Source organism: Sarcophilus harrisii, chromosome 3, assembly GCF_902635505.1.
Source record: "Sarcophilus harrisii chromosome 3, mSarHar1.11, whole genome shotgun sequence".
NCBI classification, from domain to species: Eukaryota; Metazoa; Chordata; class Mammalia; order Dasyuromorphia; family Dasyuridae; genus Sarcophilus; species Sarcophilus harrisii.
This window is the reverse complement of record NC_045428.1, coordinates 392682986-392709583: the sequence shown is the minus strand read 5'-3', so window position 1 is coordinate 392709583 and position 26598 is coordinate 392682986. Positions and strand designations below refer to the sequence as shown.

Sequence of the window (26598 nt, the reverse complement as noted above, 5' to 3'; positions counted from 1 at the left end):
CAAGGCCACCACTATTTTAAAAAGTTGGCTGATCTGTTACACCCTAATTACCTTACAACTCTGTGCCATGGCAGAAGGCCTGTCAGCAGAATTATTTACAACCCTGGAGGAAAAAATCCTCTTGCTGTTTTCACTTGGTGCAGAAGATAAGTTTGCAAAAGGAAACACTTGGCAGTGCTTCAAACACTCACTGTCTGGTGGTGTTGATAATGCAATTCTCTTCCGATTACAGCAACATCTATGATGCTGTCTAATCCATGTAAACGATCATGCCCAACTAGATTGTACTTACTGACTGTACAGAAATCAGCCCCATCATCGCCTAAATTACTTAACCATTTCTACTTTTAGAAGTCTGTTGACTGTTATTGGAAGATATCAATGGGTTACTGGCAAAGCATTTAGATTAGGAAAGTAGTCCAACTGATTATAAACGAGGTGACTGGAGATGAGAGAACTTTATTAATATTTATAATTTGTTGAAAGAACTTTTAAGAATCTTATGAGTAATTAACATATTTTAAATATAGACTCTTCCCAAAAAAGGGTTAACCTTTGTAAAAATCCTGATTGAATCAGACTCACTGTTAATCTATAATAACTTAAACATTTTAAAAAATATCAATTGTCTAAGATTCACAAGATATTTAGAAAGTCTGCAAAATAAAAATACTCTTGGAGAGACAAAGTTCAGAATCATTTTTTCCTTTCTAGTTTAGCAAGAAAAATTAGCTTGATACTTTGAAATTACAATCTTCTAGCATATGAACAGGATCCCAGAAATAAGCGAGGCTCCTATTTTACTAGAAGGTCTATCAAAATTGTGCAAAGCAACAGGTTAAAAAGCCATTTGGAGAAAAATTTGCTAAAGTGAATCTACTAGTAATTCCTTATAGTTGAGACATTATCTTCCCTAACACAGATGAAATAGATTTGTCCAATAATTAATGCTAAATTTACACACTTTGGAAAGAGAGGCTCCATGTATTGAAAATCCTCAAATGCAATAAAGAAAAAAGACCAAGGAAGGGACAAATAAATAACATAAAATGCATTTACTCACTGTGTTAAAATTTGGAAAGAGCCCAACAGCAGAACTACTATCCACTGGAAAGGACATAAATGGTTTGATATCCAGGGAAGGCTGCATCATCAGGGTAGGTGTGCGCACAAGTGCAGGAAGTGTGGTACTGTGGCATGTACTACCTGCCAAGAACAATAACAACAAAAAAGAGAAATTCAGTCACTCACACTTCATATCTCTCACAACCTATGGGCACAGGAATAAAACTACTGTGCTGCAACCTGGAAGAGATATATTACGTGGGAGTAATAAAATGGTACAGGAGCAGTCAATACGATTAAAAGGCACCTTACTTTCTCATTGTCTAAATGATGCAGAGTGCTTCCCTATGCCCAGGGTCGTGCTTGCTCAGACTCTAAAAAGACATATGGTACATGAATCATACTGGCGGGTACTGTAGAATGAAAACGTCTGAGTAGCTCCAACAAGCCAAAAAGGCAAGAGACAGAAGGGGAGGAGCTTCTATTAAAACCAGATGCCTATTACCACGTGGGGTTGCCTTATACATGATGTTATGAATAATTAGTGGAGACATTTTATACAATCTTTAGATTTAGGAACAGTTGTGATTATTTTATTTTGCCTTTTTTTTTAAAGGAAAAGAAATATTAATGCTCTACAGATATTGTCTGCTCCCAAGGAAGCTTGGAGTTAAATTATTTATTTTCACAATACAAAACAAGTCAGGGATTTTCCCTTGTTTGAGGATAAATATGTGTGGGAAAGGATGAAATTGGGTAAAAGGAGAGGAGATTTGGGGCAATGTTGTATAAGTATACATATAGCTCAAAACCAGACCCTAAATGAGATTCTTCTGCCTTGAGATTTTAAATGATTATAAATTCTTTCATTGCTTTTAACATTTATATTAGTAACCATCCCCATTAATTAGACCTTTGATTTTTAGATTGAATAGTTTTAAAATAAAAATCTATACAAAAATGAATATTTGAACTTTAACTTACAACCACACTGTCTATCCTGAGTAAGTTTCAGAAGCAATGGGTCCTAGTTAAGAGTGATTTTAGGAACTGTATAAAGAAATACATGGCAATTATGTGGTTGTAACCCCTTATTGACTTCAAGGATAAACTAACAGAAGAGGATAATGTGCCATCTATTAAAATTTCCATCCTTAGTTATACATGCCTTCTTAGAATACCCAGCTCTATTCCAATGTTATTTTCATAGTAATCATTTGGTAAGTTTGCTACCAAATTTTGAAGCATTCCAAGACATTATTGAGAGTAGTTCTGAATTGGCTCTCTGGGTCCATTTAGATTAACCCTAAAAAATAGTAAGGAAAATTGTGAAGAAATGCCCCATGAAATAAACCAACTATTTTGGAATTCATAGTAGAATTCAGCAAGTAAATCACTGAAATGATAGAAAAGAAAATTATATTTTTCCCAGTCAGTATCAAAGTAAACACTCTTGATTTCAGCAAAATGTTCACAGACAGTCCTGTATATAATTACATAGTGCCCTTCTAATTAGGTAATATTATATCTATTGTCTAGTTTTGGAGTCTGTTAGTACAAGTCAATATCAACACATCTTGAGTTGCAAGGGCATATGTTAAAGTATTCATTTAAAGAGCTTATGCCCTAAATGCCTACTAAAAACATAGAATTTTAGTTTAAATGCAGCTAACATAGAACTATGTCTTAAGTTAAAACATTTACTTCTCAATATTTTTATTCTCTTTTTACACTGATTTTATTAAAATTATGACATAGTCATTCTCATTATAGTGGACTGATTTTCTGATTAATGATTATCCCTTGTTTTCATTTCAGTAAACTACAAAGGTTCTCCTAAAGGTAAAACAGGTTATTTCTGTATTCTACAACTGAGGCTATGATAACTTTGTAGGATAAGGTTTCTCTGGAGGAACTGGAGAGTCACTTTGTAAAGTCAAGGAGAATACAATATATGAAATAAACAAACTGGCCTTTTGTCATCACAGATCACTTGCTGCATCGCCATCCCCTCACTCAATCAAATCTATATGTAAATATGAGTTAGGCAGGAATAGTAGGACACAAGGGGAAAAAATACTTCTGGAACTTCCAATGTTCATTATCATAAAAAACTTAGCAGATGTTTACCATTTCATTAGCATTTTAATAACAGACAATTGGTCGTGTTAAATACAGAATATTTTAAACTGCTAGTAAATCATCTCAATAATTATAAACCAACCCTGCACCAATAGATTTACCTCAATACCTTGCTTTCACTTTTTACTTGTAATTTTTAATATTGGCAGTTTTCATATTAGTGAAATGAAACACAGTGGGGAAGGGAGGTTTCAGATGTCCAGGTTTGAGAGTATCTAAATCCCTCAGGTCATATGTATTGTTACTGTTGAGTCCTTTCATTCAAGTCCAACTCTTCCTGCCCCCAAGTGGGGTTTCCTTGTCAAAGATACTGGAGAAGTTTGGCATTTCCTTGTTCTGTTCATTTTACAGATGAAAAAAACTGAGGTATACAAGATTAAGTGACTTACCCAGGGACATACAACTAGTAAGTGTCTGATGTCAGATTGGAATTCAGGAAGATGAGTTTTCTTGGCTCCAGATCTGCCCACTGCCCTACATATGTCTTTTTTTAAAAACTATATGATAGTCTTCCAATACAATGCTTGAAACCAGTTATCATCCTTCTCCTCCCTGCTCTCTTTATAATGTTGCTGTTATGGTAAAATTTATATTATATTATTATTAAATAACATTAAATTAATTTTGTATTATAACCATATTTTAGTAGATATTTACTTGCCCATATAGCTAGTAAGTGTCCAAGATCAGATTTGAACTCAAATCCTCCCAATTGCAGACCTGGCCCTCTGTCCACTGTGTTACTTCACTGCCTCTATGTTTTATATAGTTTTATTTATATGTTGTTTCCATATTTAGACTATGGACACTTCAAAAACAAGGGCTGTCTTTAACCATTCTTTGTATACCTAGCACTTAGTATAGTGTCTGGCACACAGTAGGTACTTAGTAGTGTTAATTTACAAATTGACTATTCTGAAAAAAAATTACAAATTAATTGATAGAGATACAGTTTTAAAATACAGTTTGGTCACGTTACAGCACAACTATCTGAAGTGATATAGCACAAATATAAATTATTTTCCCCTGAAACAGAGCTACATTTTGCAAGCCACTCCAGTATCTTTGCTAAGAAAACCCCAACTGAGGTCACAGTCAGACACAATGCAAATGACTCAACAACAAAAACATACATGACATACATGTACTCTTTGCTCTGGATTTTAAAATACATTTTAAAAATCAATGACTCAATAGTCCCAATTTCCATCCATGTCTACTTTCAGGCTGTGACATTCTCCTCCCCAAATCTCCCCCCAGATACAACTATCTTGTCCACCAGCTTTCAATTTGATGGCAGGCCTCAATAAACACAGAAAGCTGTTAAATCAATAATGCATTGTTTGACCCTCCACTGAAATCATATAAATGAACAAAAGTGCAATTTCAGGTAACTGTGTCAGTAACATATGTACATTACCATAGTAACTTATTGGAACTTGATAAAATTCTTAATAATATTTGAAATTATTTCCTAAGTCTTTGACTTTGATAAAAGACCCCAGGTCTCCATTTAATTTACAAATTTAAAAACCGCATACAGTTTTACTTTGGTGAACTACATCACACTAAGTCATAGCAATCTTTAAAAAAGCACAAGTCTGTAAATAGCTATTTACAACAAAACAGCAAAGGGATGCTCATCAATTTCTGTTATTTCTTTCAGAAATACTTCTTAGTTGAGAGTGATTAAACCTGTCCTTTCAGTAAATATTTGAATGATAAAGATGAATTAAAATAAAATCTATTACATAAATAACTTTATCAGATTTATTTTCCCCTTAATCTAGAACTTGGAGTGTCACTTACTCTATTTTGTCTAGGAGAGATACACAGAATATATTGTCAAGTGGGTGGATGATTGACTTTGTTATGAAAATTGGTTCTTAGCTAAGCTTTAACTATATATGTATGTATGTATGGATATATGTGTATGGGTTATTGCCTATCTATCAAATAATGAAAAACTATATTGAATCTGAAAAAAATGGCATAAATAGGAGAGACATCTTAGAAATTCAACTTTACCTGCCTGACAAAATGTTTGGTCAAATGATATTACTGAAACAGTTTATAGCTAAAATGGGCCATCCATGAATGGGAGGAAGGTGAAAAAAAACTTGGTGATTCCAAACTATCACCCCTACTTGTTTGATTCGTCCATTAGTCCTAATCCTATGATAGTTCATGAGGCTTGAGGATTCTTTTGTTATCTTCATCTACCTGACAATCTTAACCTTTTTTCATTTGTGATTTTCAATATAACTAGAAAGTACAAAAGGAAGACAGGGCCACAGAGAAGGGGAAGAAGTTATTATAACTACTCTATCAGTTATATAACTAAAAACTTCTTAAATTAAAAAAAAATTAAGACATGTCTAAATTGCAGTGCTCATCATATCGCAGGCACTTGTAATTCTCCTGTTTTCTTTCTAGTTGTTCCCTTCTTCCCACCCCCACCTCCAAGTACTTTGGCTAGCTTCTTAACATCCTAACCCTGCCTTTTTCAGATCCTGATTCTCTTAGCCTGACATATGAGCTGGTTGTGGGAAAAAAACTCCTGTCAGGTGCCGTCAATCATAACTGTTGGAGGTGAGAGCAATGTAGGAGCAGTGAGGAGGATAGTTAGCTATGGCCAACTTTCTTCTGTTGACAAGGCTGCCCACAAAAAAGAAACACACACTCGTATTTGCTCACTGATGCACATGGTGAGCCCGCTGTGGAATACTGCAAACTCCAAACTGTATTGGTACAATTTCTGTTGATTGCTTAAACTCATTCTCTCAAAGGAGTACTGGGGATATTTCAAAGGCCTGGAGCTAAAGTGTAAATTGAATCGACAAAGCAAAAAGGATTTTTATTAATATTTTATATATAGGGCAACTAGATAGCACAGTGGATAGAGTGCTGGGTCAGGAGTCAGGAATCATCTTCCTGAGTTCAAATCTGGCTTTACCCTGGGCAAATCACTTAACTCTGTTTGCCTCGGTTTACTCATAAAACTGAGTAAAAGGAACAGCAAACAATAGCAAACTACTGCAGGATTTTTCTCAAGAGAACCCCAATTGAGGTCATGAGGAGGTGGACTTGAATGAAAAGATTTAATAACAACAGTTACAAACATATAATCTGTAAATATTATACATACATAAATTTAACATGTATTTACTATATAACATATAAAATAATAGCTATATTAAATAATTTTATTTATTTAACAATAAATAATATTTATTTATTTAATAATATTGTTAAAATAATAGCTAGGATTTACATGGTGACAAGGTTTACAGAGCCCTTTACATATATTATCTTGCTTTTATTATCTTGATCATCATGTAGCCCTTTGAGTTAGGTATTATTGTTATAATAGGAACTTGACACTGAGGCAAGCTAAATGATTTGCCAAGATAATTAAGTTAGTAAATGTTTGAGGTAGTATTTGAATACAGCTCTTTCTGATCCCAAGTCAAACATTCTTGTTCACTGGGCCCACTAGATACATGGAAGTATGAGTTTGTAGCTTTTTAGATGCCTTAAAAGGAATGCAGTGGTCTCACAAATGAAAAAAAAAATCAGCAGTTCATCAAAGTACCAACAACATACTTGGGTTTTGTTCTTTATAAGGTGCTGGATAATTCCTCCCTCCAAAATTTTAAAATAGAGTCAGAGAGGCTTCAAAAAAAATGAATGTTTGGAAGACTATGAGAAGATAGATTTATTTTATTATGCAACATGGGAATATCCTTTTCCTCAATGAAACTGCTATTTTAACATTCTCACATCTTTGGACTCTGAAGTCTCCAAAAGAAATAGGAGTTATTGAAATATATTTATCCCATCTTTAAAACTTCAGCATAAACTAAACATGTATTTTTAAAAGAACTTTGGTGATCTTACTTCATTGTGCTAATTCACCACTGGTTATCTTCAATGCTGTCAGAACCACTTCAACTTGTGCTTGCTTCAGCAACATATAAAATCGAATTTTGGTACAAAGCAAAAGGCATCCATGTGAGAACTCCATGTTTTTATTTAAAATAAAACAAGAGCCGAATCAAAAAGTTTTCAAAGAAAATCTTCATTATAACAAAGTGTCCTTTCTTGTCTGCTTTAAAAGTATGTGTGACTTGTATAACATATCAGATTGCTTACCATCTCATGGAGGCAGAGAGAAGGAAGAAAAGGATAGAATTTGGAACTCAAAATTAAAAAAAAAACAACAAATGTTAAAATGTTTTTACATGTAATTGAGAAAAAATATTATTTTAAAAAGTGTGACTAAAATCTAGTACCCTTTTTAATATTTTGGAAAATGTATATATATATATACACATATATATATGTATATATACATATATGTATATAATGTCTCTCTGTTTCTCCCTTTCTGATAAGGTTTTACTAAATGTCATAATTCCCTACAGAGAAAATTTGGCATTTGTTAAAGAAAATTGAGTGAAGGAGCAATATATCTAAAAGTCCTATCTAGGCCCCCCATTGAGGATGGATTCTCATGGTCAGTAAAGGTATTTTCTCTGAATTCTGAGTAGCACTTTGTGCTGTGTCTAGGTCAAGCACATAATTAGACTAAAATCTCAGTACTTTGTGAATGATTCACTTAAGGTGCAATCTACATTCATATATGAAGGAAAAATAAGCTTTCAAAAGCTGGAGTTTCTCCATTTCTGAAGCAAATGTCCCTTATTTTTTTCTCTTGTCCAACTGACTTTGCTCAGGATGATTTGTGAAGAAATAAAAACTCCCCTGAACACTGATTTTTAGGAGAAAGATGAGCAGAGAGCAGAAGAGAATCCAATAATACTAGACATGGTATCAGACCAATGAATATCTCTGGCACTGAGTCTAACAAAAGGCTGAGCAAGAGAGAGTCTCAAGCTCAGTCCTGTTCCTGAGTCTCTCCTGTGGCAATTCAAAATGCCCTCTGGGGAAGAATCAGCAGCAGCAGACTGGCAAAGTGTCTTCCTTTTAAAAATAACTCTGGAGCATCACCACTGAAGTTTACAAGTAATAACGAAGTCAAATGCATCAAAAAATAGCAATGAGGGCACAGCATGGCAAATTTTAAGTCATGATCTACTTTGAGTTAGATGGCACCTCACCAGGGTTTATAAAAAGAAGAAAAGGATGAGCCTTTCATTGGGATGCTGCAGCATTTGAGATGTTGCATCCATTTGACACAAACAGGATAGCAGGAGGTGGCTCATTTATAGCTGGAAATCCTAAAGGTACATCAAGTTCCCTATCCTTATAGCTCTTCTTTTATTTTGTTTTTAGAGAAAATTGATGTAGGAGTCAAGGCATTTGAAGTATTATCATGAGATCTATTAGTGCTTATGTGTCACTAGCCCCATCCTGTATCAACCAACCCCCAAGACTTGTATCAATTCAAGCAGCAAAAAAGTGTGATATAATTTCAGTCATGAAATCTGGGTTCAAGTCCAAGGTTCTCTAACAGAGAGAGGTCTTACAAGATTCTAATCAGAACCTATTAGACATCCTATTTACTGATTCTGTGATTTTGGGCAAACTATATTGAATCCTGTTTTCTTCATTTGCAAATGTGGGAATTAATACTTGTACTGCCTGTTTTTTGTAATCAAAGTATTTTGCGAATCACACAGCACTTATTTAAATACAAATTATTGTTTTTATATGATCATTTAGATTTTTGTTGTTTTATGTGGGGCTCAGAAATCCCTAAAGATTTCCAGAGCATTGTTAAATTTAAATTCTATAGTAGATATCTCAGAAGAACCTCTGAGTTATAACTAATGAAGACTAACTTCCTTCTCTGAGAAGAACCAAAATCCTCCCGAGAATAATCTTTGCTAAGGTTTCCATCTAGAAACAAACAACATAAAGAACTAATTACAATATAAAATTCATTGAAAAAGAAAGAAAGGATTCATATCAATACTCAAGTTCTTGAGTTTCAAATCCTCCCATTTGATACTTCATTGGAAGTGAGAATTTCATAATTCCTGTGATGATTTCAGAGTCAGAGGAGGGGTTTGCTTCAAGAAGGAATCTAATCTAACTGGGTTTAAGATAGTTCTTTAGATAAGAATATTAAAATGATCTGGAGTAGTAAATGAAGGTGAAGCTCATTCAGAGGATAAAATTTCCTAATTAAAAAAAATTGGTTTGATTTGGGCACCCAAGTAAAAATGGTCCTGGCTCTGTGGGTCAAGGCAAGTCACAGTTTCTGTGAGCCTCAGTTTCCTCACCTGTAAAAATGTGTCAAATAATACCACTACCTGACAGGGATATTATGAGACTCAAATGAGATAATTTCAATAAAGGTCTTTACAAAGACAAAGGATTATGTACATGTTAGTTATTATGATTATTAAAATTTAATAAGTCACAAACGATTTAGGTTATACAGTGATCAGTACTATACAATATAAAAATTCTGAAAAGGAAATTCTATTAAAACATTCTCTTAACCATTGGTGGAAGCAAAAAAAAAGATTTTAAGCCACTTAAAGGAAAACATGAATTTGTCAGTGAATTTCTGCTGGCAGTTTTTATATTGATGGAAATCACAGTTATATATTGAAAAAGACACTTTTACCTAAGAAATAGCAACTGATCTTCCATTATAGTCAATTAAATCAGCTCTGCCATTTGACCCTCCCTGCTGCCTTATCACTGAGTCCTCTTCTCTGCCTTCAAATGATGTTGACTGAAAGAGGATATAACACAGCTCTTATGAGGTCAGCATACAAAGCTAAAGGTATAAACTTTAATTTGGGCCACACATTTTGTTTTCTTTCATTTGGTAAATCAAATTAGTTATTAGGATGCATGTAAGTCTTCCATATTCAAGAGTCAGATGAATATCATCTGACATTTTCTTTTTTTTTTAAATCAGAAAAAAAGGATACCATAGAATCACCTTTCAGTTTAAAGAAACAGTTAATGTTTACTCTCTAACTACTTTTTAATTCCACCTTTGCTGGAAGGGGGAAGCTTCCTCAGTTTAAGTATTAACCAGAGCTTTCCAAGTCATTAACAAGTAGCTTCCCACACTAAAGAAAAACACACTACAGTGTAAACTTTCTGGGTAAAACGTGTGTAGCATACCTCCCCCCCTTTTTTTTAACAATGCTCTTGGTGCTTTTGAAAATCTTTTTCTGTTGTTAGCCAGTAATTCAAAGGGTGGAATTTGAGAATGTTGGGGAAAATCTTAATAGCCTGGAAAAATAGAGAAAGTTACTGTGAAAAACTTCACAAGGAGAAAAGTCATTTTTGTTAAATAGAAATGGCTGTTTGCTAATAGTTTCCAGTGACTGTGGGTTGTACATCCACCTGACTCCATCTTTAGAAAAGCTAGTGTGTGGTGTATAGGGTGTGTGGACCATCATTTGTTTATAGCAGAGAGAAAGCAGAGGTAAGTGAGTAATCTGGGGAGGCTGATCAGGAGTCAATAATAACAGGATATTAAGTGAAAACTTAATAACATTAACGGAAGAACTGAGATTTCAAAATTAAAAAGGATATCCTTTTTTAAAATTCTTTACTAAGATAGATTTTTATATAGAATTTTATTTAATAGCACAAGCAGCACAGCGAAGACATCATAAATGGCCAGAAAAGAAAAGCTCTATTTGGCCAAGTGGTTTCATTTGGATTATTAGCCAAGTTAGATGAGGCTGCCTGTCTCTTTGACAAAATAGGGAAGCAGTAGCTTCTGGTAATTGATTGCCTTCATTCCCTGAGTAAATAGTGGGCTTTCTCTCTTCCAGTATTGTTGGGAGACTTCAGAGAGATAAGAGAAGAAAAAAGCTTTGTATACGTTATGGAATGGACACTTGTTCCAAAAGGGAATTGCATCTTATGTAGCAAAATAGGCTCTCCTCATGTTTGCTTTTTCATATTCAAACCAGGATCCTGAAAATGTAAAAATGAACAAATGCCATTTTTTTAGAGTACTGGTGATATACAAAATAACATCAGATATTTCAGAATTTCATATCTTTTTATGGGATTCGTTTTTGTAGACCAGAGAATTTAGCTCTGGACAGGTTGCTGGACATCATCTAGTCTAATGCCCTCTTCTGGCATAGGAAGAAATTGAGGTCTAAAGGTTAAAGGGCTTTCTCATGGTACCTGCAGCACTGAGATTAAAACTTCAGTACCCTAAATCCAGGACTCTTTCCATTAGACCATGATGTGAAGACATTCCCCAGCGTTCTTTATTTGGGTGTAGCTGCTTCTGTCCATCATTGATCAATTGAAACTGAGTTAAATCTTCTCTTGTTGAAGAAATATACTTCCATCAGAATATATCCTCATATAGTATCATTGTTGAAGTATATAATGATCTCCTGGTTCTGCTCATTTCACTCAGAATCAGTTCATGTAAATCTCTCCAAGCCTCTCTGTATTCATCCTGCTTGTCATTTCTTATAGAACAATAATATTCCATAACAGTCATATACCACAATTTACCCAACCATTCTCCAATTGATGGGCATCCACTCAGTTTATAGCTTCTAGCCACTACAAACAGGGCTGCCACAAACATTTTGGCACATATTGGTCCCTTTCCCTTCTTTAGTATCTCCTTAGGGTATAAGCCCAGTAGAAACACTGCTGGATCAAAGGATATGCACAGTTTGATAACTTTTTGGGCATAATTCCAGATTGCTCTCCAGAATGGTTGGATTCATTCACAACTCCACCAACAATGTATCAGTGTCCTAGTTTTCCCACATCCCCTCCAACAATCATCATTATTTTTTTCCTGTCATCTTAGCCAATCTGACAGGTGTGTAGTGGTATCTCAGAGTTGTCTTAATTTGCATTTCTCTGATCAATAGTGATTTGCAACACTCTTTTATATGAGTGGAAATAGTTTCAATTTCATCATCTGAAAATTGTCTGTTCATATCCTTTGACTATATATCAATTGGAGAATGGCTCGATTTCTTATAAATTCGAGTCAATTCTCTATATATTTTGGAAATGAGACCTTTATTAGAACCTTTAACTGTGAAGATGTTTTCCCAGTTTGTTGCTTCCCTTCTAATCTTGTTTGCATTAGTTTTGTTTGTACAAAGGCTTTTTAATTTGATGTAACCAAAATTTTCTATTTTGTGATCATTAATGATCTCTAGTTCATCTTTGGTCACAAATTTCTTCCTCCTCCACAAGTCTGAGAGGTAAACTATCCTATGTTCCTCTTATTTATAATCTCATTCTTTATGCCTAAATCATAGAACCATTTTGATCTTATCTTGGTATACAGTGTTAAGTGTCCATGCCTAATTTCTGCCATACTAATTTCCAGTTTTCCCAGCAGTTTTTGTCAAATAATGAATTCTTATCCCAAAAGTTAGGATCTTTGGGTTTGTCAAACACTAGATTGCTATAGTTGACTATTTTGTCTTGTGAACCTAACCTATTCCACTGATCAACTAATCTATTTCTTAGCCAATACCAAATGGTTTTGGTGACTGCTGCTTTATAATATAGTTTTAGATCAGGTACAGCTAGGCCACCTTCATTTAATTTTTTTTTCATTAATTCCCTTGAGATTCTTGACCTTTTGTTCTTCCACATGAATTTTGTTGTTATTTTTTCTAGATCTTATTTATATATTCTATAATGACTATGTTATTTAAAAAAAATTCCCTATCTTCTAGGGACTAGTTCTAGTCCTAATAGACAGACTAATACACAGTACTACATATGAAGTGGTACATAGTAGTATGAAGTAATACATAATAGTAAGCATTTGTCTTCTCAGTAAGTTGTTTTAGAAGATAAAGGAATGAGGAGGTATTTCTAGAAGAAGCATTTTATATTGTTAGTGCTTCTATTCCACATATAAATAAAATAGAAGAAAATAAAATAAAAAGAGCAAGATATCCTGCACCACTTTAAATGAAATTGTAACCTCTATTATTTATTGCTTTATCCCTGAAAAATATAAATTGAGAGAACTATCCACATCACTCTTGTTTGATTCATTCTTTTGGATTTTTTTTAGTCTGTGTCTAAAATAATTTGTTGATATAATTGTCATCTTTAACTGTTATGATCAGTTTGTATATAATTTTTGATTCCTCTTTCTTTTATCTTAAACATCATTTTGAAATTCCATTTCTTTACAATACACATATTAAAATGAACATTACATAAAATGTGTGCCAACTGCTAACAAATTCATTTTGGGAAAGGAAGTTTTAGTCTAAATTAAAAATATAGAAATCCAAAATCTCTAAATTGTATACTGTTTCTATTTGGAGTTGCAAGTAGCCATTCTTTACTAAATTCTGAGCAACATGCCATTAAGAAACAAAGAAAAAAGCACCCAAAGGATGTGTGTGTGTGTGTGTGTGTGTGTGTGTGTGTGTGTGTGTGTTTTGTCTGTGTGTACACAAATATGTGGGAAAGGGTTGGCTGTAATTTAACTATTATACTGTATTCTCCCCTTCTCCTCTACTCAACATTTGCATCCCAAAATCAGGAAGTAAAAGCTATTGTGCTATTATCAGGCTATTATTATTAGAACTGGTCCTCTGGACAAATCAATTAGGACATATCTCTAGCTAAATCTAGTGTAGTTAGGCAAGTTGCTTTTCTATGGAGGAACATGATGGTATTGTACTTTCTGTGACATAGCATGACAGAAAAGTCACAGGTAGGAACTTAAGTTGAATGCACAGTAACAATAGTAAATTTTTATAGCAAGTCATTTTTATGCTATAATTGTGATGATTTCTTGGATTTATAAAGTACTGGGTACTTTTTCTCAAAGAAGTTCCAAACTTTCACATGTTTTACATCATTTGTAAGCTTTTACTAAAAGCCTGCAAAATATATTAGTATTATTTCCCAATTAATAATCATGAAACAGATTCAGAAAAAGAAAGTTGTTTAATATCACACACTCAAAAATAACAACAAAAACTATTAGGGAATCATCATTAAAACTTGGCCTTCTAGTTCCAAGTTGCCTATCTTTTTGATAAGTACACTGAATCATCCTATTTATAATCACACTAGCTACAGATTTGGGAGTTAGTCACTTACAAGTAAAGATCAACATATACTGGTATCAGTTACTCCTTTTGACAAACAGTCCATGGAAACGGCAATGTCTATACCTCTGATCCACAAAGAAGGCAAAACAAATCTGTTTCTCAATATTTTTGAAGTCAACTCCAAATCCCCAGTTTTTAAAAAAAACACCTTCACACTTTGAGCCTTTAAGTTTTTTCCAAACAAACATATATCCATGTTTCAAAAATTGCAAAGACTAAGAAAGAAAAATCCCTGGGAATGAGCTCAGGGACAAAGAAGAGGTAAAAGTCAGGATATTAAAGCTCCACCTTGAATACACGTAAACATAAGCCTAACTTCATCCTAGGAAATAATCCCCTTTCAAGCCTTGAATTGATCTGGTTTCCAGATAGATTTCTCTTTCAAAAAAGTATGAAAACTATACAACCATTGAGTTTTTGCCTGAACCAGAAGGAAAGTTGAGTCTCTAGAATGCTGCCCACCATCACACTCATAGGACAAGAGTATAGCTCACTCATACTATCCGTCTCCAAACAGCATACCAGCAATCAGTCTATCAACCTGACCCTGGAATTTTTACAAGTGTGATCAATATACATATATACATCTGTGCTTTGAATCATTTACTATAGGGATAGGAATACAAGAACTACTTATCATGGATCTTTACTGTACAGGTATCCTATTTCAGCTCACTGATTGATTTGTGGCAATGTAATACTCCACAAACTTAAAGAAATGCAAGAAACTGTGATGATGTAAAAACAAAAGAAATTCTAGAAATTGGTGACATTTTTAGCTTGCTGAGAAAATTGGTAAAGTCTGACTTGATATTTACATTGCAATTTCATCAAAGTTTAGGGAGAGGAGAATAGGATAAATTTTTGGATGGGAGAGGAAGTGAATACCAACAAATACAGTATTTATTTTAGTTCTAAAACTCCTCACTTCTCCATAAATTAATTTTCAGTATTCTCTCTCCACACCTTTTTTACTTCATGGAAAAATAAAATCCCCGAGGTATAAATATTGGTCAAACAATAATGCTTACCTTAGTTTTAAAGTTTACAATCCAGTCACTTCTGTATTCCAACACTCTTATGAGGTATTATTGCATTTAGAGATAAATAATTCCATCATTTCAACCTGGTGCTCCTGTGATATGTGGTGCTAGGAAACAGCCGACTGGCAGGGACTAAGTCTGAACAAATCAGACGTACTGTAATTGGTGCTTAGCTCTAATTACTATGGAGGATTGTGTTTGCAACTTGATTCCAGAGGGAGGGCAGCTTACCTACTGACGACAGGCAACCAAATAGAATGTAAAAGACTGACACTAGTTTTTTTGCATGTCATTTTTCTAAATATTTTTCAAACTACCCAGGACCTGCTATAGTATCATTGTTTACCAAAAAAAGAAGAAAAGAAAAAGGAAATAAGATTTTATTTTAAAGCAATTCAGTTTTTTAAACATTTAACCTAAATCTGTTTATATGGAAGAATTCTAAAAGTCAAGACTTTGAGGGGAAAATGTTATCTCAGTAGTTAGGTGAATAAGTAGCTTTTAAAAATCTCAGATGACTTTTTACTTTAAATCAATTTTGTACTCAATAGGATTAAAATTAACTTTGTTTTGGGAGATTTTTGATTCTGGTTTTGGTTTTGGTTTCTACTTTGATATAATCAGTGTGAGAAACATAGATTTGTATTTCCAAATGCAGGTCAGGAACTTTGCAACCTATATTCTTAGAGAGTTGTTTCCATCATTTAGAAGTTAAATAACTTTTTTTCTGGTCACAGAGCTAGTATATGTCAAAGCTTAAATACAAGACTTTTGGACTTCATCTCTTATCCACTATCCCACATTCTAATATTCATGAATAAGAAGAATAATAGAAAATTACATTTATGTTAGGTTTACAAAAAAGCTTTGCATATTTCACTCTCCTCCTATGGATTTCATAAGGTGGTAAAATAAGTATTATTATTCCCAAAGGGAGGCAATGAGGTATAAGTGATGGAAAGCTTCAGTAAGGGAGACCTCGCTTCAAGTAACATCTCTAATATAAACTGAAGGTATAACAAACTTGGGCAAATCACTTAAACTCTTGGTGCTGCAAGTAGCTCTCTAGGACCTTAAGTTGCAAAGCACTTGCCATTCTTATTGGTGCATCAAATTTCCTTATTGGGAATTCCCTATACCAATGAATTCACAAGTCCAGTCTCTCCCCTCTTCCTCTACAAATGAGTATTTTCATTTAATAACAAATAAGTTTTTTCACAAGATAACATAGGCTAGGAAGCAATAGAGTCAATAATGTAGTTTAAGGCTTCTGATTCCAAGTCCTGGGATCTTTATGGCATAATAAGCTAACTCTGAAGAATTTTCCTTCAAGTACTCCTAAAAATGAGATTGATAGATTATTCACACTTAAGTATTCATAATCACTTTTACTTCTTACATAGAGACATCTGCCCACACAATTAGAACATGCCACTCTGTTTTCTTTGTGTTTATATACCCAAGTTGCAACTGAAGCAATAAACAGGCTATTTCCTTATTTATGGTAAACTGTGTTTCATTGATACTGATGAGTTGGCTTGAGGGATATTTCATTGAAGGAAAAAGACATGAAGTGACTGACGGTTCCAAATGTCAGAAAGAATCTTGCCCTTTTGGCATGGTCCTCTTGTTTGTATGCCAAGCAGAGCCAATAATAACTCAAGTGAACTACTAGCGCATTGGCAGGCCATAGAAAATTCATTCCACCGACACAAATTCAGAGATCTGGCAGTCTGTTTCTGTCTGGTTTCACTGGGTCACTTTCAAGGACAGGTAAGCCTCTAGTGATTAATGAGATAGAGAAGTCAACATGCTCATTACATAAAGTAGACCTTGCATGAGGGTTTCTCTGTCTAGCTTAAATAAGCTCAATCAATTTATGAATAATTATTTGGAATTTGAAGAGCATAGAAGCATTCTACATCAACACCACAGACTTTTAAAATTGTATAATGAATTTAAATATCAGTGAAAAGAGCATTTCTACAGACACACCAGACCACAAGAGGATTCAATATGGAACCATCAATCTTCATTTGATAACTCCTGATTTAAGAAAAACACATAATATATTTTACATGTTACTTTTAAAATCTTCCTGCTTAAATTTGCTTCCTTCTGAACTTCTGTTTTCTTCTCAACATTTTCAAAAGTGTTTTCAATAATCCTGAGGTTTGTTGTTTTTTTGTGTCCTTTTTTGGTGTTACCTGCTAAATCCTTAAGTGTCTTCCTTAATTAAAAATGCAGAGAAACAAAGGGGGGGGGGGAACAAAAGCAAAAAAAAAACACACCAGTGCAACAAATAAGTAAAATCAAATAAAATTCATCCATATAATGTCTCTCTAAAAAAATCTGTCTTTTTTTATATCTTGTGTCCACTGACTCCCCATCAGTAATTGAGTAATGTGTTTCATCACAAGTCCTTTGGAGACATAGTTGGTCAGTGCTTTTGTCAGAGTTGTTAAGTTTGGTCAAAGTAGGTTTTCTTTCCAGTGTCAGTCAATGAATAAACTAATTCTTGTGTCCTCAGCCCTTTTCTCCCGAATTTCCTCTCCCCAAGATAGAAATGGGGGAGATAATGGGTCAGAGCCAAGGATCTACTCAAAACTGCACATCCAACTAAGGAATGTGGAGTAATAAAATCTCATCTCTTACTCCCCCCATCCTGCCTGATTGACAACACCTTGCTAAAAGACATCCTGTCTCTTTACCTGAATGAAGAGACTTTTTGGTTTCTCCCTTATCTGTACCTTGCCCTCCACATATGAGTGGTTAGCCTGTAGCTAAGCCCCAAATTTCAGTATACAAAAGCTCTCCCAAACTCTTTTTAATTGCCAGACTCTCAGAGTTTGGTCAGTTTGCTATGACATTAATAAATTCTTCTGTGATTGTAAGAGAATCTTGGAATTCTCTCAAACACTTCACTGCTCATGATTTTCTAAACTCATCATTTATTGTGCAGTGATAATATTTTATTGCATTCATATGTCAGTTTGTTCAGGCATTCCCTACATATCTTAGGCAATATAAGACATCCTCTGAGATTCTATTTTTTTTAATCTCCCCCTTTCTCTCTTCAATGTTAGGAAGTTTGTATCCATCCTTTCCTACCAGATTTCTACAACAAACTATGTTTGTGTGTTCAACATTTGGGTCAACTTTAGTATGTATATTTATTGCCTTCTCCCTTTACTCTTTTCTTCACTTTTGTGAAGAAATACTCCTTTTCAAATACTCTAATGAAGACTAATAGGAAGTTCTGTATCCTTACTCCTTTCTGTACTAATGCATTCCTTCTTTTAGTTCTGCCCCATACCTACTTGGTCTGCATATAAGATCAAGAGCAGAGGAAACCAAGGACACAGAGGTTCATAAATCCTCTAAATTAACACAATATTACATAGCATTTAATGCATGAAAAAAATTAAAGTGCACTTATCCATTTATATCTATGCCACCTATACTATCTATATACCAGATATATAATCAGTCTGCCATTTCTATGAAGAATAGAAAGAGCACTTGGGGAAATATATTTAAGAAGGAAATCTTTAAGGTATCATGGTGCTCCATTACCCAAAATGCATAAACGAAGGAAAAGCTAATGAGGGGGGAGGGGAATGAAATAAAAGATAAAGATACAATATATGATACAGAAGTAAAAGAGAAGGTTGTTTCCATTCCCTCCTAACAGTATTTTGCTTCTATACTCTATTTGTGTAAACCTCCTCCTAACCACAAAACCACAAAGCACAATCATTTCTGAAAGATTTTGGAGAAAAAAAGAGGGTAATTGTACAAAAAGCTCTATTCTCTCTCTAGGACACTACTGATCACAGAAGAAAAAAAAAGAAAACTAAATGTAGGTCTAGTCCTAATGTCCGTGGATATGGAGTTCTCTTCTCATTGGGGAAGATGGGTGGGGTGGCAAGAGAGGGAAAACTCCAGTCTTCTTCCATCTTTTCTGGGACTCCTTCAAGTGTCTAGTGGCTTCTGGCTTCCAGTTTTGAAAGGGAAGATGGAAGAGGCCATCCCCATTTTGGATTGCTAAGGAAAAAACTGAAAAGAGCCAGTAACCTCCATCATGTATCTGTCCCCAGTTTGCTATCCTAGAGATATTGGAGAGTTGCCCCTTGGATAAGATCCAGAACATTCATGGTTGAGCCAAGTTATTTCCTTTTCAATGGTAGAACTCCTTCACTTTTTATTTTCTGGTACATGTATTCTATGTTTTGTCTTGGGTTTCTTGGCTATTTGCAAGGTGAAGTTGGAATTTAGTGGGAATGAAGTCAAAGTTTAGGGAAAGAGAATGGGGTAAATAGAGAATTATCTCCCCAATAATGAAATAGTGATCAGAGGCACCCAATCATGGCTCTTGGACAAATTGTAATTAAGGGAGCAGATAGATGAAATTCTAGCACAGTAACCCCTCTATTTGAGAAGAGCAGAGTGGTTTCTAATCTCAACCTCCTGTTTCCCCTGCTGGCAGAAATTAAAGCCTCCCTGGGGGGAAAGGTAGAAAGGGGAGAAGAGGCTTAAAGAGATCTATTTTGCCTCCCTGCAGACACCTTATGCTGGGGCAGGGTGAAGGATGGAGAGAAGAATAGAGAGAGCCCTTAGCCTCATACAGATCCCTGGCCACATACTGGCCTCTGATTACATAATAGAGTGATAGTCTGTACAGTCTGATAATCTAATACAGTGCTACATAAATGTAATTATTGATGGATTTATTGATTTGATAATCATTAGTTTTTCCAAGAAATTAAAGGCTCCTGTACTGTACAACCAAGTGCAGGTAATTCATGTTATGTAAATGAGATGTATTACAAAAATTCATTTGTCAGTTGCTTGGAACTCATAATGCATTTTCCTACATTAATGTTACAAGGCTTCTAGGCTAGTCCACATTATATAATTGAACCACAGTATTAACTATTGTATTCCTACAATTGTAGCTATAATATCATAGTAACAACAGTCCAATAGTAATTGTATTGCAATTAATGTCACACTAATAATGACAATTAAAGTATTTTAAAAATAGTTCTAATTGCATTATTAATAGAAACATGTGAGGAAATGAAGATCTAGGTTTCTCTTCTTGCCCAGTCCCTAGTGAGAAGGAAATATATTATGTAGGGAGTATTTCTCCTCTAGCAGAAGTCTTCCTAATCCTCTGGGTATGAAAGGCATCCATCGTCTTAGGTGGTCTTATAACCATGTAGTGTTTCTTAGCTTTATTTTGCTGTTGAGGAAACTGAGGCTTACCAAGGTAGAGTTAATTGTTGAAGATAAATATAGTAAAGGACAGAGTCAAGCTACAAATATGATTCTTTTTACAACTTTATATTGATATAAATATAACCCCATAAATCAAATAGTATTTTCAGATCTACTTGTAGTTAATATCAGATAGATTTCAAGTTTATCTCTAATTTTAAATTGACAGTGGCTCCTTGCATTTTCACTTTACATTTTTCTGACTGCAATCTCTATTGCTCAGTGATCTTTACACAAAGTTATATCCAGGGAGAATAGTGGGAGGTTGAGTGGGGCTCACTGCTTAAAGAAGTCCTTATGTTAACTTTATTGCCAACCTTTCATAATAGAAAGAACATCTCACTTTATTTATCTGATTTATAATGTTGGCTTTTCACAAGTCTCTGCCTTTTGATGGGCAACTCTATAACTAAAAAGATGATCTAGGCTGTCATGATAGTTATATAAAATATGTATAAAATATGCTTATTTTTTTCTGGTTAAAAATTATATTTGATAGTATCTAAAGACCATCAGATAAGGGCAAATTTGTCAGCTTTGCCATTTCCCTATACTCTTCCATTTACATTATTTTATTGACACTGTCAATGTCTAAAAATATCTGAACCATTTCTCTGTTCAATGCCTTTATATCTTTCTGTCCTTCTGGTCTCTTGACCTGGTAATATTACAACCATGTAAAATCGAACAAGGTAAATATTGCTTAATTCAGTCTCTTTTACTTTGATTTTTTAAAATCTTTGATCTGAGAATGATAAATCTCCTTTGACTCCTCAGACTCCATATCTCCCCACAATCAAAAGATTGAGAAAAACCTCATTTCCCACGGTCTATCAAGTGCTGTGTCTTCCTTTCAAACCTTAGAGCAAAGCCCCTTATACAGACCTTTATCATCCCACTTTTATATTCCTGAAACTGATTTGTCTTCAGTTCAAAGATTCTAAACCCCTTGAAATCAGAAATAGCTTTTTCTAGTCTTAGAAAAGTGTCTTGAAGATAGTAATAAAATGTTCTTATTCTTGAACATGAGAATTACAGAATTGAGATGTTTAAGTCCTTATAATTAGTCCAATTAGTTTTTTCCTAAAAGTATCTTCCACAAAGATGAGGTAGGTGTCATTACTCTGCTCCTACAAAATATCCTTTGTATCTTTTTTGTATAAGGGAAGAAAGTTTTAACTTGAAGTTCATGGACCAAGGCACCTATGGATGGCTTTCTGAAGGCCTGTGAACTTGGATAGAAAAACACACTTCTTTATTTTCACTAATGTCTCACTGAATTTTAGTATGTTCTTATATAATTATTAAAAAAATTCTTCTCAAAAGGGCCAGATGGTTTGTTAGGACTGATAAAAGATTAAATGATATATCTCAAAATGGTTAAGGACTTCTGGTATGAGGAGACTACTGGTCAATCCTTTTAACATGTTAGACCTTCTGGATGGATAGATATCAAAGTACTAAATTTTAGTCTTATTTCAATAATTCAACTCTCATAGCACATGAAATAATTAGAGAAAAATACAAGAGATGGCATAATTAAGTGCTAATTTATAAAGAAGCAGATCCACAAGTTCTATAATATATCAGAAAACGAAATTTGACAACCCCATTAGAAAAAGAAAATGAGTTGGTATGATCTAATTGTGATAAAGCCATATTGTTTCTTCATGCTTAACACTTCTTTTTTTTTAGATGGTGCAATAGCCATCTCTTTATTCATACATTCTACAGTACTTGCTAGCAATAAAAAATTGTTTCACTGGCATACAATTTATAGACTTTATTCATTTTATATTTTTTGGGAAATCTGTAGCTCAGCTGAGGATATACAGATGACAAACCAAAATTACAATCTTTAAAATCATAAACATAGGTTTTTGGTCTAAGAGAAGGTAAAATGACTATCTTTTATTTAATAATCTGCTGGCCTTATAAATAAAATGATTAAATTACTCAGAAATTATGTTTCTTGAACCTTTTTAAACATTGAAATTATGGCTAGCCATGAAGAACAGGAGCCTTTTACTCTAGAATCTTAACAAGAAACTCCCCTCAAATGGGCCTATGTGGAGAGTTTTTCCACAAGGAGAGTTTTCTGTTAGGACTCTGGCTGGAATATGACTTTCTCTTTTCCCAGGAGACAATCATCAGGTAGATCTATTTCCTTGAAAAAGATCTGCCCATCATTTGGGGAATGGATGAATAAGTTTCAGTATATGAATTTTATGCAAAATTGTAGCTGTAGCACGATGATTTCAGAAAAACCTAAAGAGACTTACAAGAAGCAATACTAAGTGAGTAGAAACAAGATAACATTAAACACAGCAGCAGTAACTCTTATGGATATGGCTCTTTCCAACAATGAGGAAATTCAAGCAAGTTCCAATAGACTTGTAATGGAGAGAGCCATCTGCATCCAAAGAGTGCTGTGAAGACAGAATGCAGATTGCAACATAATATTTTCACCTTTTTTGTTGTTGCTTGCTTTCTTTTTCTTTCTCATTTTTTTCCTTTTTGATCTGATTTTTCTTGTGCAGCATGATAAATGTGGAAATATGTTTAGAAGAATTATACATATTTAATACATATTGGAGTACTTGCTGTCTAAGGAAGAGAGGTGGGAGGAAGGGAGAAAAATTTGAAGCACAGAGTTTTGCAAGGATGAATGTTAAAGGCTATATTTGCATGTATTTTGAAAATAGAGAACTATTAAAAAAAGAAAAAGAACCTCTGAAATAAGATACATAGGGACAAGATAGATAAAATTTGTGTAAACAGTAAAGGGCCACTTGGAAAATATGGGACATTATGAATATTCAGCACATGGAACTAATTGCTTGATTCCAAAAGGTGAAAAATAGCAGAACAAAAATGGAGGGAAGATGAAGATGCTTTTAATTCTGATATTATTCAGTGGCAGTGTCAGCAGTGATGCATTTTTGAAGTTCAGAATTATTATAGCAATGGCAGATGATCTTGGTATTGGAAAGCTTGGATGCTATGGAAGCACAACACACTAAGAACTCCTAATTTTGATAGAATAACCAAGATGGGAGTGAAAGTCATTCAGCACTTAACTGCATCTCCACTGTGTACACCAAGTAGTTTTCCTGATGGGCCATTTGTTACCCTGACCCTGTCCGATTAGACTCACTCTCTAAGATTGGAGTGTTCCTATTTTCAGTTTCTTCAGGACTGCCTGCAAATGAAATCACTTTTGCCAAGCATTTGAAGAACCAAAGCTATTCTACAGCCCTCATGGAAAAATGGCATCTTGGGATAAACTGTAATAGCTGAGGTGACTTCTGTCATCACCCTTTAAATCGTGGTTTTGATCACTTCTACGAACTGCCAATGGCCAGTTTGAGAGCTTACCAACCAAGATCAGGCGCTGTGTTTACCAGAGCCATTCACATGTTCGTTTTCATTCCCCCGCAAATTGTTGGCATTGCAGACACTCAATTGCCTTGGCCTATCTCAGCTCACTTACTGAGTATTCTTTTTCCTGTCTCTTAATAGCAGGCCCTATAATTAGACTCAAGTCTATTTTCTTCATTTTTTCTGACCTTTAAACTACATCTTGATGAGAAGTCATGGGGTTATCCAGCAGCCAATGTTTTATGAAAATCTCAGTCAGAGAGGTTGACCATGGAACCTGCCTTATAAGGTATGCTTCAACACTGCCCTAGAACTCATATTTTGAGACGATGCAGAGTAGGTTTTTTTATTGTTCACTTGGAGAGAGGAGATGGTAAAAAAAAAAAAGATAATGCATGTAAAATAAATTCACTTTTAAAAAGATACAGAAATCCAAATCTTATCAGACACTGCCTTCTTAATTAGCTATTCATCTTGAAAATTTGCCTCTCTCTTCTGAAATCCTCATCTATAACTGGAAGCAAAGATAAAAAAGAGTACCTATATTCCTCAGCTCTACAATTTCATGCCTAAAAGCTTTTGAAATCTTAATATTTTCTAGATCCCTCAAAGAAGCAGTCAGTCAACAAATAAAACATTTATTAAATGTTCATAATAAATGAGGCTCTTTGCCAGTTTGGGGAGCTACAAAGAAGAGAAAATGGACCCCACTATCACAAAGCTTACAATCTACCTGGAGCAAACAATATATAGATATGTTATTATGTACAAAAAAAACCCAAGATGATTTTGAGGGGATGATACTATCGACTGATAGGGTGGGGATTGGGAATACAACCTCATAAAAAAGTCCAGAAGAAAGTGATAGAAGAGCAAATGAAAATGAAAGAGACATCTTTCATTTGTACCCACATGAATGCCCAGAACTAAGTAGTCATCCCGCTTGTCAAGTTTTGGGAGGATCAGGGTATGCTTTCAAGACAATAGTCTCTGTTCTACTGTAACTTAGAGGGTTGCAAATTACTCCCTTCTAAGAGAAGTTTGGGAAAGCTCTCCTTTGAGGTAAGGACACCATCTTTACCAGGTCAAGAAATTCTTGGTGGTTTTAATTATTTCCCAGCATAAAAATGAAGCCTGTACCTTTTACCTCGGCCTATTTCTCTCATTTGTTTTTAAATTATATAATGTATATGCATGTATACACACACACACATATATATAGTTTAAAACTATATACATCCACATATATACATCCACTTGGTTTTAAATCATATATTTGTATATATACACATATATTTATATGTTCATTCATGATGTCTTTCCCCATTACATTGTGGTCTCCTTAAGGGAAGGAACTATCTTCTGCTCTTCTTCATATCCTCAGCTGTTGGCAAAGTCCATGCTACAAAATAAGGGCTTAATAAATAAATGTTCACTGTTCTGAATGATTCATAAGGCTTTTTATTTAGCTTTGGGGTTATTAATTTGCCAATAATGGCATACTAGACTGTCTGCTTTGTTTCTTTTCTATATAAGTAGATTAGTTATTTTATATAAATACAGTTATAAATTGGTATCAATCATTCAAGGACTCAAATTTTCTGTGAAAGAGATGAGGGGAGGACACTATGGGAAATGATTCCTGCCTGAATTTGTAAATATACTTGCTGGATCCAATTTCTTTTAAGTTCAATATTGTCAGCTCAGAGAGTACATTGACCTGTCCCTATAACCTAATTCCCTGTGACTATCTTGCTCTAAAATACAAGATAACTATGCAGACCCTTTGACCCAGCAGTGCCATTACTGGGTCTGTATCCCAAGGAAATCATAAAGGAAGGAAAAGGCCCCACATGTGCAAAAATATTTGCAGCAGCTTTTTTGGGGAATGGATGAATAGTTATGGTATATAAAAGTAATGGAGAATGGAGTATTACTATTCTATTAAAATGGTGAAGAAACTGATTTTAAAAAGGTCTGGAAAGATTTAAATGAACTGGTGCTGAGCAAAACAAGCAGAACCAGGAATACATTGTACATAACTGCAAGGATGTGCAATGATCAACTATGAAAGACTTGTTTCTTCTCAGGAGTTCAGTGATCCAAGGCAATCTCAATAGACTTTTGATAGAAAATACCAACTACAGGCAGAAAAAGAATCCTTGAGATTGAGTGCAAATCAACACATGCAATGTTCACTTCTTTTTTTTTTCTGTTTTTTCCCCTCTTCCATGGTTTTCTCCTTTTGTTCTGATTTTTCTCTCCCAATATGATTCATAAAGCAATGTATATTAAAATGAATAAAATGAAATAAAAATACAAGATTAAAAACATAAAACCCATGAAATACGACCTATTTGGGACATCTTTTCTCTTATACAGAGATGGCAAATTTCATATTTTCTTTCATATGAATAGCATAGCACCTTCCATAAGAGAACATTTAAAAGATGTCAGCATCTTTGTAAGATGTCAGCAACTTCTAGGCCTATATGACTGAATATCTAAAATCTCTCAGAATCTGGTTTAAATTAATACTGTCAAATAAAGGTCTGAAACATTTAATTGCAAAGGCTTCCTTGCACCTGATATCAAAATGGTTT

The 26598-nt window shown here is 34.2% G+C and overlaps 1 protein-coding gene across 4 annotated transcripts in view; it reads right to left on the bottom strand.

Annotated features, from left to right (window-relative positions):
- ZNF385B (zinc finger protein 385B) overlaps window positions 1-26598 on the bottom strand; it is a 367319-nt gene that overhangs the window by 109977 nt on the left and 230744 nt on the right. For 3 of the 4 annotated variants that reach the window (XM_031960379.1, XM_031960380.1, XM_031960382.1), the window contains exon 2: window positions 1064-1206. In XM_031960379.1, coding sequence (XP_031816239.1) covers window positions 1064-1206 — 143 coding nt within the window. Of the gene's footprint in view, window positions 1-1063; window positions 1207-15319; window positions 15631-26598 lie in introns of those variants that run through there. The other variant, XM_031960381.1, reaches the window with a different exon arrangement.